The 12840-nt window shown below is 38.8% G+C and overlaps 1 protein-coding gene across 1 annotated transcript; it reads right to left on the bottom strand.

Annotated features, from left to right (window-relative positions):
* Positions 1–681: 681 nt before the first annotated feature.
* On the bottom strand, positions 682–11927 carry LOC138615117 (uncharacterized). The gene is made up of 12 exons (XM_069688739.1): positions 11120–11927; positions 6069–6389; positions 5630–5887; positions 5441–5542; positions 4773–5093; positions 4333–4590; positions 4144–4245; positions 3467–3793; positions 3027–3284; positions 2740–2937; positions 2496–2608; positions 682–1397 (listed from the first exon to the last, which is right to left on the bottom strand). Exons 1-12 carry the CDS (start codon positions 11166–11168, stop codon positions 1374–1376), a joined length of 2331 nt encoding a protein of 776 aa, XP_069544840.1. The 5' UTR covers positions 11169–11927; the 3' UTR covers positions 682–1373.
* Positions 11928–12840: the final 913 nt, after the last annotated feature.

Genomic DNA, 12840 nt, shown 5'->3' on the forward strand with positions numbered 1-12840 from the left:
AAAGTGACGACATGATAAAACTAAAATTCTCTGATTAAAGTTGTTGAAAAATTATAAATTGTTAGTTAAAAAACATCGATGTCAAATATTCTGTTTTCACAGGAACATTGTCAACTGGAAAACAAAAAGACAAAGGAAGTGCATTGGACTAAATATAGAAAGCATGATTTGATGGTGTTGAAAGACAAACCTTTCTCAGAATTGAACAAGCTGTTAAATGTCTTCCCTTCTCGAACTACGTTCCTAAATTTACTGAATTCCTCAAGAACACCACATTTGTCCCTTTCACTTCTTTCAGTAGAAGAAAAAAGTATTTTACCATTAACTGATCTAAATGTGTTGAACTGTTTCTTCTAGTACCATTATCCTAAAAAAGGTAACATCATGCCACTGATAAACCACTAGTCAGAATAAGTGCTCACGCCTGAGAAAAAAGCAGAAGTGTTTGCTTCATGGAAACAAATTTGTGCACACTGTGAACTTTGCAACAGACGAGACATTTTGCTTCTATATCTTTGGTCCAGACAGCCAAACGGGCGTTGCCATTTATGACATTAATTCTCCCACACACTCTGCACCAAACCATTTATAATTGAAATAACTTTCCCAATACACACTGTGCCAGGATTTATATTTACATACTATGATCCTCAACAAATCCATCAATATCTTTTTAAAAAATACATTGAATTAAATGTCACTTATGTCACCTTACTTCAAATTAAAAGTAACATTTTACATGATGTGTAAACACAGACATGCTTTCAGAGTCATGTCTGCCAATCATTAGATTAATGAAGGTGAATAAATTGGAAAGAAAGTTATTCTTAAAATGTATCATTTATTGCAAGCTCTCAGTATTTCAACAATGAAATTAAAGTAAATATGCTTATAAATTACAAGAAGCTGATATATCATATATATACAATTAAAACCAGTGTCAAATAATTCAAAAACAATTAAGGAATTGTTAAATATTCCACTAAAAGTTCCAGCGATTAAGCAGGATGTCGTTGTTAAAGGTCATGAAGACTAGATGCTTTGCTTCCCAGAAAAGTGAAGAAAACCCTGATATATATGAGCTTTAATGGCTTTTCTTTCTCTAATGACAACTTCTACAAAATGAAGGTGAAAGACCTTCAGGCATCTTGACATCTCCTCCCTCTCTCTGCCTTCAGGTGTGTGTTCCTCCTGATCTGTGGACACCTGAAATCACCTGCCTTAACGGACGTTGGCGTACAAACAGTCCTCTCCTGCTGGTTGAGTCTGCCGAGGTCGCTCTGAAAACTTGACTTGGCCGTACTCCACCTCCACCTTCCCCCTTTGCTCCACCTGCCTCTGCTGCCGCTGCACCATCCTGACATCAGCGTAGGTCACTTCCTGGTCGTCTTCTCCCTCTGCAGATTAGCAGGTAGAAGTAAGTGACACAAACAAAGTAGAGCCTTCTAATTACATACAATGACTTTGAAGAACTAGTTTGACATTTTGGAGAATAAACTAAGTCTCTGTCTTGCCAACAAAAATATTGCTGTCACTCTCTGCAGCATTAACAGTCAGTTAGCTTTAACACAGAGCCTGACTCAAATGTTACACAAAATCTACCCTTTAAATGTGTTAATTACTGAACTAGAAACAAATTGAAATTCATTCTTAACTTTGGACAGATCCAAGCTAACAGATTTGCCCTGTTTCCAGTTTTTGTGTTAAATCTAACCATCTCCTAGTGACTTGAGAGTGTTTTTACAATTCTTGTTTTAAGGGTTTACACACTATTTTTCTAAATATTCTTGTCCTGAGTACTTTCACACAGAACATGAATATTTACGCCTAAAAATCAACATTTTTCTTTTGGAAGGAAGTTGTTTTTCCTGACCTTTCACACCTCTAGTAAGGTCACCAACCAATCCCATTGTGCGGAAATACAACGAACATCACATCAAAACTCCCAACAATAATGTTGATTGTTTCGAGCCACAGAGTATTATAGGCTATGACAGAGGGACATACAAGTACAACAATCTCAAGGACAATGCATTGAGAAGCATTGCCCACCACTATAGCTATCAGAAATGGTTTACTTTTGGATGTAGTAGAGTTGGCAGTGGGCAGTGTCACAAGAAACAGTGTCACAGCAGGTTTGGCTAAAGTAACAAAATCTCCTCTTCTTTCGTGGAGTGAGGAGCAAAACAAGATCGGCATCACTAGATGATGTTGAATCCATTATTGTTCTGAAGAAAGAGGTGACATGTTTCTGTTCAAACCATTTTTTCAAAAGTTGTTGAAAATTTGCATCGCTGCCGGTTTGAATAGTTTTATTGGAAAATATTAATTTATTTGTCACGCCCCCGGTGTGTAGAGGCCTTAACGCTGAGCAAGAAAGCAAAAAAATGCAATTACTCAAAATGTTAAACTATTTATTCAATCTATAAAATGAACAAAATAATTAGTAAACTGTGAATGTAGTGAGGAAGGTAAAAGGAAGTTCTGTTTTGTACCTTTAGGTTTGTTGTTTTTCTTTTTTTGTGAGCACAGGTGACTGCCACGCCGACAACTAAGACGATAACCAGTACAGAGAGTACACCTGCCATTATTGGTAAAGCATCTGTAGCTCAAATAAAAGACAATACAAACATAGATATTGAAGTCAGCAAACTCTACATGTGTTATGAAAAAAGGCAGAGGAGCAAAGGAGAAAATGACATCAATGAATTCACTGCAGCAGAGTAAGTTTTCACTTACAAAGGTACCATGGACCATCACTGCCGGGAGTCACAGTTTCATTGAAGGATGTGATATTAATGGAGGGTGTAAGTGAAACTATGTCAGTCTTCTTAACCACAGTGACTGTTGTTGATTGAATACACAGGTTGTTATTGGCTGCAAACACCCACTGTTTTATGTTTGTCCCATTGGAGATGCAGTTAATGTAAATGAATCCTACGAAAAAACAAACACACAATATACAACAGGTGAACAGAGTAATTATAAACATCAATGTCATAATGATCACATTATTTCTCACTCACCACAGTTCATTATATCCTCTTCTTTGGAGACACTACTGACGTGATTCCAGACTTTACAAGCAACACGTCCTGAGACATGTTGTTTCAGAGTGATACTGTTTTCCTCTTTATTTTCAGAGTAGAGCTCAGCGTCTGTCAGTGCACGTCCACCCAGAGTCCAGCTGTACTGAGGACTGTCCCCTCCCTCAGAGGAGCAGGAAACCTTCATCTCTCCCTGGGACAGACACTCAGAGGCCACCAGGACAGAGGACACAGGAGCTGAAAGACACACAGAGGACTTTTGATATTGCAGCAGTATCTTGATCCTTTTTTACAGTTTCTAAAGGCTCAAAATACAGATACATGTAGAGTATGTGATACATAATGTAGATTATCATTACAATGTGAGATTTATATCTATCATTATGACTAATTGTCTCTGTATGAAAAAAGTAATTTACCTTGAATAGACAAATGTAGAGTCTTTTTCGATGTCAGCGTTCCGTTTGAATCAAAGATTGAAAGTGTATATTCACTACTGTCTGTCCTGCTGAGTTTATTGATCCTAAATGTCCCATTACTGGGAGTAAAGACAGATCTGTCTTTCAGAGAATTAGAATTAGTTATAATTTCATTTTGTCTCCCGCGGAGTATTATTGTGGATTCTTTCTTCAATTCGTATCTATGTATTTGAGAGGCTTCGTCCATCAGCTGGAGGACCAAAGTTCCTCCCAAAGGTCCATAACATTGAGCTGCATACTGTCTGCCATCACAGTGAGTTTCCACTCCTGTAAAATTTGAAAAACAAAAAGAAACAATTGTGATCCTTCATTTTACAGAATGAATGATGATGAGAATTAGATGCAGCAAACACATTAATATTGTAGGTTTGCTGCATCTCTGTGTCTCACAGACCACAGTGGACACACAGGTTTTCTTTTCTTGTGCAGCAAATGTAAAAACTTATTTGTATCGGAGTTGTTGTTGTTGTTGTTGTTTTTAACTGCTGTGTTGCTACTTTTTACAAAGTAAAATATCTCATCACTTTTTCCACCACCGCCTGTGATGGGAAAAAAGTTGTGGTTCAGCGAACGTCATTATTTGGAGGGTGTAAGTGAAACTATGTCAGTCTCCTTACCTGAAGTGACTGTTGTTGATTGAATACACAGGGTGTTATTGGCTGCAAACACCCACTGTGTTATGTTTGTCCCATTGGAGATGCAGTTAATGTAAATGAATCCTAAGAACAAACAAACACAATATACAACAGATGAACAGAGTAATTATAATCATCAGTGTCATAATGATCACATTATTTCTCACTCACCACAGTTCATTATATCCTCTTCTTTGGAGACACTACTGACGTGATTCCAGACTTTACAAGCAACACGTCCTGAGACATGTTGTTTCAGAGTGATACTGTTTTCCTCTTTATTTTCAGAGTAGAGCTCAGCGTCTGTCAGTGCACGTCCACCCAGAGTCCAGCTGTACTGAGGACTGTCCCCTCCCTCAGAGGAGCAGGAAACCTTCATCTCTCCCTGGGACAGACACTCAGAGTCCATCAGGACAGAGGACACAGGAGCTGAAAGACACACAGAGGACTTTTGATATTGCAGCAGTATCTTGATCCTTTTTTACAGTTTCTAAAGGCTCAAAATACAGATACATGTAGAGTATGTGATACATAATGTAGATTATCAATACAATCTGAGATTTATATCTATCCATATGACTAAATTTCTCCGTATGAAAAAAGTAATTTACCTTGAATAGACAAATGTAGAGTCTTTTTCGATGTCAGCGTTCCGTTTGAATCAAAGATTAAAAGTGTATATTCACTACTGTCTGTCCTGCTGAGTTTATTGATCCTAAATGTCCCATTACTGGGAGTAAAGACAGATCTGTCTTTCAGAGAATTAGTTATAATTTCATTTTGTTTCCCGCGGAGTATTACTGTGGATTCTTTCTTCAATTCGTATCTATGTATTTGAGAGGCTTCGTCCATCAGCTGGAGGACCACAGTTCCTCCCAAAGGTCCATAACATTGAGATCCATCCTGTCTGCCATCACAGTGAGTTTCCACTCCTGTAAAATTTGAAAAACAAAAAGAAACAATTGTGATCCTTCATTTTACAGAATGAATGATGATGAGAATTAGATGCAGCAAACACATTAATATTGTAGGTTTGCTGCATCTCTGTGTCTCACAGACCACAGTGGACACACAGGTTTTCTTTTCTTGTGCAGCAAATGTAAAAACTTATTTGTATCGGAGTTGTTGTTGGTTTTTTTTTACTGCTGTGTTGCTAATTTTTACAAAGTAAAATATCTCATCACTTTTTCCACCACCGCCTGTGATGGGAAAAAAAAGTTGTGGTTCAGCGAACGTCATTATTTGGAGGGTGTAAGTGAAACTATGTCAGTCTCCTTACCTGAAGTGACTGTTGTTGATTGAATACACAGGGTGTTATTGGCTGCAAACACCCACTGTTTTATGTTTGTCCCATTGGAGATGCAGTTAATGTAAATGAATCCTATGAACAAACAAACACAATATACAACAGATGAACAGAGTAATTATAATCATCAGTGTCATAATGATCACATTATTTCTCACTCACCACAGTTCATTATATCCTCTTCTTTGGAGACACTACTGACGTGATTCCAGACTTTACAAGCAACACGTCCTGAGACATGTTGTTTCAGAGTGATACTGTTTTCCTCTTTATTTTCAGAGTAGAGCTCAGTGTCTGTCAGTGCACGTCCACCCAGAGTCCAGCTGTACTGAGGACTGTCCCCTCCCTCAGAGGAGCAGGAAACCTTCATCTCTCCCTGGGACAGACACTCAGATACCACCAGGACAGAGGACACAGGAGCTGAAAGACACACAGAGGACTTTTGATATTGCAGCAGTATCTTGATCCTTTTTTACAGTTTCTAAAGGCTCAAAATACAGATACATGTAGAGTATGTGATACATAATGTAGATTATCAATACAATCTGAGATTTATATCTATCCATATGACTAATTTCTCAAAATGAAAAAAGTAATTTACCTTGAATAGACAAATGTAGAGTCTTTTTCGATGTCAGCGTTCCGTTTGAATCAAAGATTGAAAGTGTATATTCACTACTGTCTGTCCTGCTGAGTTTATTGATCCTAAATGTCCCATTACTGGGAGTAAAGACAGATCTGTCTTTTAGAGAATTAGTTATAATTTCATTTTGTTTCCCGTGGAGTATTATTGTGGATTCTTTCTTCAATTCGTATTTATGTATTTGAGAGGCTCTGTCCATCAGCTGGAGGACCACAGTTCCTCCCAAAGGTCCATAACATTGAGCTCCATCCTGTCTGCCATCACAGTGAGTTTCCACTCCTGTAAAATTTGAAAAACAAAAAGAAACAATTGTGATCCTTCATTTTATACAGAATGAATGATGATGAGAATTAGATGCAGCAAACACATTAATATTGTAGGTTTGCTGCATCTCTGTGTCTCACAGACCACAGTGGACACACAGGTTTTCTTTTCTTGTGCAGCAAATGTAAAAACTTATTTGTATCGGAGGAGTTGTTGTTGTTTTTTTACTGCTGTGTTGCTACTTTTTACAAAGTAAAATATCTCATCACTTTTTCCACCACCGCCTGTGATGGGAAAAAAGTTGTGGTTCAGCGAACGTCATTATTTGGAGGGTGTAAGTGAAACTATGTCAGTCTCCTTACCTGAAGTGACTGTTGTTGATTGAATACACAGGGTGTTCAGGAAACCTTCATCTCTCCCTGGGACAGACACTCAGAGACCACTAGGACAGAGGACACAGGAGCTGAAAGACACACAGAAGAGTTTTGATATTGCAGCAGTACCTTGATCCTTTTTTACAGTTTCTAAAGGCTCAAAATACAGATACATGTAGAGCATGGGTCTCAAACTTAATTTACTTGGGGGCCGCTGGAGGCAGAGTCTGGGTGAGGCTGGGCCGCATCGGGTATTCCACAAGAAAAGCTTTGTTAAAAAAAATTCCAATCTTCTCAAATGTCTTTATTTTAAGTTTTTTTAACACAAAATAACATGAAAAAATAAATAAACAAATTAAGAATTAATAAGTAAATAAATCAGTAATAAATAAAATAATAATAATTAGATTTCTCTAGTCAGCAACTATGTGTGGTTTCTTCAGTCTTCTATGTCTGCTGTATTCAGATTTAAACGTCTTTATTAACAGTTCATTAACCTCAATGGGTTCTTCTGAACATGAATTGTCCTGAACATGAATGGAACATTGAAGAACATGAACTGTTCTTCTGAACATGGCTTCTCTTGCCTACTCCTTGCTGCTGGAGACCTGGCAGCGCTTCCTCTCGCATAGCTGAGCCCCATTTGTCTTGAGGGAGGAAGCAGTTGAGACCCTCAGTATGGCTTGAAGATGATCATCAGTAAGTCTGGACCTGTACTTGGACTTATTGAAGTTCTTGGTGGAGAAGAGCTTTTCGCACAAGTATGTGCTCCCAAAAAGGTACATGGTCCGCTTGAACACTCGGGAAAGCTCAGGGAAGCTGGGGGTCAATTCTCTCAAAAATTGCCCAAGCTTGTCTGCTTTTCCACTCACCTCCCTGAACTTGGCTTTGAGGTCAGAGTTGCACTGCAGGTCAATGAGCTCCATTTGAAGCACAGGAGGGGCATCTTGCACATCAAAGGAGAAGGGGTCCGCAAAAATGTGAAATGTGGCTCTGTGCGTCTTGAAGTCTGCAAATCTGTAATCAAATTCCTCCTGTCGCTTCAAAATGGCATCAACATACTTCTCACCACTGAATGGTGTGCCTGCATCCACGAGTGCCTTGCATGCTGGGAAATGGCAAAGGTTTGTCTGAGAGAGCTGGGCTTTCCATAACACAAGTTTTGTGGAGAATGCTCTCACGTTGTCATAGGCAGCACTGACGAGTTGCCCCTGGCCTTGTAAACTCTTGTTCAGTACATTAAGCTCACGTGTGATATCAACAAGAAAAGCTAAGTCCATGAGCCATTTGGGATCACTTAGCACAGGAACAGCCACCCCATCCTTCTCCATGAAGGCTTTCACTTCTGCTCTCAACTCAAAAAATCTCTTCAAGGCGTTTCCCTGCTGAGCCAACGTACCTCGGTGAAGTAGAGCACAGAACCTTCGGTGCTTTAAGCCCCTGGATCTGATTTGGTTGATGCATTTCACAACGACAGACATCACATTGTCAAACTTCAGGCATTTGCTGCAAAGGGCCTGCTGATGGATAATGCAGTGCAGAGCAATGGCCTCCTTCACACCCTCCTCTTCCAGTTTTTTTTGAACAAGTGCCACCAGTCCATTTTTCCTCCCTGTCATTGATGGCGCTCCATCGCTTGTTATTCCAACAAACCTCTTCCATGGCAAACCGGCATTCTCAATGGCATCACACAGCTGGTGAAATATCTCCTGAGCAGTGGTCTGGCCATGCATTGGGATTACTGTGAGCAACTCCTCTATCACTTCAAAATTGTCATCGATACCACGGACATACATTGCGAGCTGGGCAGTGTCTCTGATGTCTGTGGTCTCATCAAGAGCGACTGAGTATACACTCACTTTGATGGCTTTCTCACACAGTTGATCATAAATGTTACTTGACAGGTCAGAAATGCGCTCTGCTACGGTGTTGGCAGGAAGGCTGATGTTGCTAAACTGACCTTTCTTTTCCAGACAGACTATACCTGCAGCCTGTAATATGCACTTTTTGACGAATTCACCTTCTGTGAACGGCTTTCCCGCCTTAGCAATCATCTCACTAACCACGTAGCGAGCTTCGACTGCTGCATTATTCTCTTTGGTTGCTTTCTTGAAGAAATCTTGTTGCCTCAGTAGACATGTTTTAAGATTTGCAACCCGGTTGGCTCTCTCATCTCCCTGGTATTTTGCATACTCCTCAGCATGTCTAGTTGTGTAATGACGTTTCAAATTGTATTCCTTGTGCACCGCAACTTTCTCTGTGCAAATAAGACACGTCGGGGTGCCCCTGTGCTCAACAAAGAAATATTGCATCTCCCACTTTCCCTGGGATTGTCTGTGCTCATCACCAACCTTTCTCTTCACTGCAGGCTTTGAAAAAGACATGTTTGAGGCTGTGGAATATATTTTAATTCCACTTGGTGTCACTGTCGTGTTTAGCCGTGTTTATGACATCATCTAGAAATAGATGTAGTGTTCATCGTGTGAGGCAATGCAAACAAAAAAATAATGACCCCCAAATAACGGTATGTAGAGTATGTATGTGATACATAATGTAGATTATCAATACAATGTGAGATTTATATCTATCCATGTGACAAAATTTCTCTGTATGAAAAAAGTAATTTACCTTGAATAGACAAATGTAGAGTCTTTTTCGATGTCAGCGTTCCGTTTGAATCAAAGATTGAAAGTGTATATTCACTACTGTCTGTCCTGCTGAGTTTATTGATCCTAAATGTCCCATTACTGGGAGTAAAGACAGATCTGTCTTTTAGAGAATTAGTTATAATTTCATTTTGTTTCCCGTGGAGTATTATTGTGGATTCTTTCCTCCATTCGTATTTAGGTATTTGAGAGGCTTCGTCCATCAGCTGGAGGACCACAGTTCCTCCCAAAGGTCCATAACATTGAGATCCATCCTGTCTGCCATCACAGTGAGTTTCCACTCCTGTAAAATAAAAAAATAAAACAAGGAAACAATTGTGATCCTTCATTTTATACAGAATGAATGATGATGAGAATTAGATGCAGCAAACATATTAATATTGTAGGTTTGCTGCATCTCTGTGTCTCACAGACCACAGTGGACACACAGGTTTTCTTTTCTTGTGCAGCAAATGTAAAAACTTATTTGTATCGGAGTTGTTGTTGTTTTTTTACTGCTGTGTTGCTACTTTTTACAAAGTAAAATATCTCATCACTTTTTCCACCACCGCCTGTGATGGGAAAAAAGTTGTGGTTCAGCGAACACCATTATTTCCCTAAAACAGAGTTTTGAGGTAAGTTGACCTCAGTCAGTAATTACAATCCTACATCTGTCAAACTTTGTTGAACCCACAGAACATTTTAATTGCTGCAACTCAAGAGAAGCTTAAAATCCTAAAACAAATTATGAGTTGGGTCATCCAGTGTTTTGAACAAATGTGTAAAAAATGAGGAACCTTTCAGAACAAGCGCTGCGGCCATAAAAACATGAGCTTTGAATATTTCACTCAGAGTGGGCAGGCGTTATGTAGCGGCAATGAAGTGTTGGATCAATACCATATATGGTATTATAACTGGCATTACCATTTTGTCTCAGGATGTTACACATTAAACAGTTAATAGAGCCTCCAGGCCACAGTTGGTAGTTTAGGTAAAGTGTCTCACTGATGTTTACAACTATGACAATAACCAAAAATACAGCCTTGGAGCAGAGACTTGCTCCACTTGCAGTATAGTCTGAGGCAAACACTGTCAAGTTTTTATAAGATTACAACTGCAACATTGAAAACATGGCACTTGAGAAACAGCAACAGTGAGAAACCAATCTCCTTTACTCTTTATACCATTGAGATCATTTTAAAGGGAGATTTAAAGGGCCAGTTAAAGAGCTCAAATTTAAAATGCTTGAAAAAAATTAATAATCTGGATATAAAGTGCCATGATAATACAATCTGTTTATTAGAAAATTTACCAAGAAGATGTTGTAGGTTTACTGTGAAACAAGTAACAGGAGACAAGAGCTTGGTCTTGTGCAACAAATTCAAACAGAAATAGGCTATATTATTACAAAAGATGTTTTCATTCAAAAAATGATGCACTTATTTTAAATCCCTCCGTAGATCAACCAGCAACTAAAGTATTCTCCATTTGAACAACACGATATAGTGATGAATATTATTCAGCACTGCTGTTATATAAAACGGTTATTGACTGTACTGATCTTAAACCCAACAATGTTCTTTACAGTATTTGAGCTGCTGTACACATCACTGGAAATATTGTCTTAACTTTATTAACTATATTTGATCCCACATCTACAAAACATGTTGATATTAATCCTATGAGTTTTAATAAAGTGCCAGAAGAAAGAAGTTGAGCAGCTCACCATGAGAGACTCCTAGTAGCATCACCAACAGTCCAAACACAGCTTCCATGTCTCTTCACAGCAGTTTAGTCTCTAATTGTCCCTAAACTAAACCTGTGTATTGTGCTTTGAGCAGCCTGCAAAGTGTCTTATCAGCAATCAGCCTCAGAGGAGCGTGTGAACGTTCTCACAAAGAAGAGTGATGTCATGTTTACTTCTTTTTACAGTGAGAGGAGAAAACAAAGAGACGTTTTACTTCCCCTTTCAACCTACAAGTTGGCCTTCGTGTTTGATGGACTGAGTGAAGGAGACTGACAGCAGACATTTCTAAAACAGTCCAAACACAGCTTCTATGTCTCTTTCCGTTCAGTGTTTGATGACCAGGTCAGTATAGTGGTCAGACCACTTGTATTTAACAGCATATATCCAACACTTGAGTCACAGATGTCACCTGTTATTGATCAGGTCCAGAAGAAAAGGCGTGCATTGTCTGCTGTCACAGCTTCAACCATGTGAACTATCAGAATCAGCTGTATCGACCAATAGTCATAAAACATATAAGTCTGTGCAGAAATGGCCTCATAAACTGTAGCATCCCCGATGAATGATGGTCTGGTGTCTTTTACTGATGGTTCACAAAACTTTATTGAATGGGACTTGAATCTATAAAACGCAGTGAAAACTGGTCGTGAACACACCGTAAGAGATCTGAAGAAAATAAAGACAAACATTACTAAACAATGTTTAGCATCCTGACCATACCCTTCTTGCTACCATGCTAAATTTAACCACCGACTGAATCATGGCGGTGCATTTAAGTTAAACAGCAGTTTAAACTCTCATTTACAAAAAAATTTGAAAAAAAAACCGTCAACTTTTTCCTATTTTTAACACTTTTTTTTCCCATCTTTTTGTCTTCTCCCCGTTCTAACACTTCTTTCTAAACTGCTTCCGGTTTAAGTCCTTCAGAATAAAAGTGTAACAGGAAATGCATTGATATAAATCTCAAAACGTCTACAAAATAAAAGACATGAAAAAGAATGAATAATTGAAAAACTCTGAACTGTATTAGAGGTCTTTTACATAAACTACAACTTGACTGGTTGCTGGAGGCATAAAACTTGAAGCTTTTAATATTTTTATTTGGCCACAGGAAGGATTTTTTTTTCATTCAGTGTCTAGTCATGAGTGCCAACCTCACACCTACTAACATAAGTGCAAACATTTCATTTAAAGCCAAAATAATGCTCAGCAGTCATTAAAGGTAGAATCTTTAAATGTAATGGTAGCTGTTTAAAATGTCAGATGTTTTTATTAGATGTACAGTTATCATCATCATTTTGTTAAAAGGATCATGTTTGTGTCATATTTTCACTCACCACAGGCAGATGTCCTTTGTTCTTTGGAGACACTACTGCTATGACTCTCGACTGTGCAGACCAGACTTCCTGAGACATGTTGTTTCAGAGTGATACTGTCAGCCCCAACATTTCTAGAGAGGAGCTCTGCATCTGTCAGTGCACGTCCACCCACAGTCCAGCTGTACTGAGGACTGTCCCCTCCCTCAGGAGCAGGAAACCTTCATCTCTCCCTGGGACAGACACTCAGAGTCCATCAGGACAGAGGACACAGGAGCTCAGAGAAACACACAGAGGACCTTTGATATTACACCAGAATCTTCATCATCTTTAGGATGTGTGTAGAAATGCACTTGAATGGTGAACTGTAGAGTTCGTTCTCCT

Source organism: Brachyistius frenatus, unplaced genomic scaffold (genome assembly GCF_029030835.1).
Source record: "Brachyistius frenatus isolate BFR_SWC_R1_liver_20210118 unplaced genomic scaffold, ASM2903083v1 Contig_700, whole genome shotgun sequence".
Taxonomy (NCBI): domain Eukaryota; kingdom Metazoa; phylum Chordata; class Actinopteri; family Embiotocidae; genus Brachyistius; species Brachyistius frenatus.

What these genes read in the sequence shown, in the direction of transcription:
- LOC138615117 (XM_069688739.1), bottom strand. Translation starts at nt 11,168, where the DNA reads ATGGAAGCTGTGTTTGGACTGTTGGTGATGCTACTAGGAGTCTCTCAT. An exon ending in TCTACATTTGTCTATTCAAG is followed by an intron (nt 5,888 to 6,068) that starts GTAAATTACTTT and finishes TGTGTCTTTCAG; the next exon opens with CTCCTGTGTCCTCTGTCCTG. An exon ending in GAAAAACAACAAACCTAAAG is followed by an intron (nt 1,398 to 2,495) that starts GTACAAAACAGA and finishes GCTAATCTGCAG; the next exon opens with AGGGAGAAGACGACCAGGAA.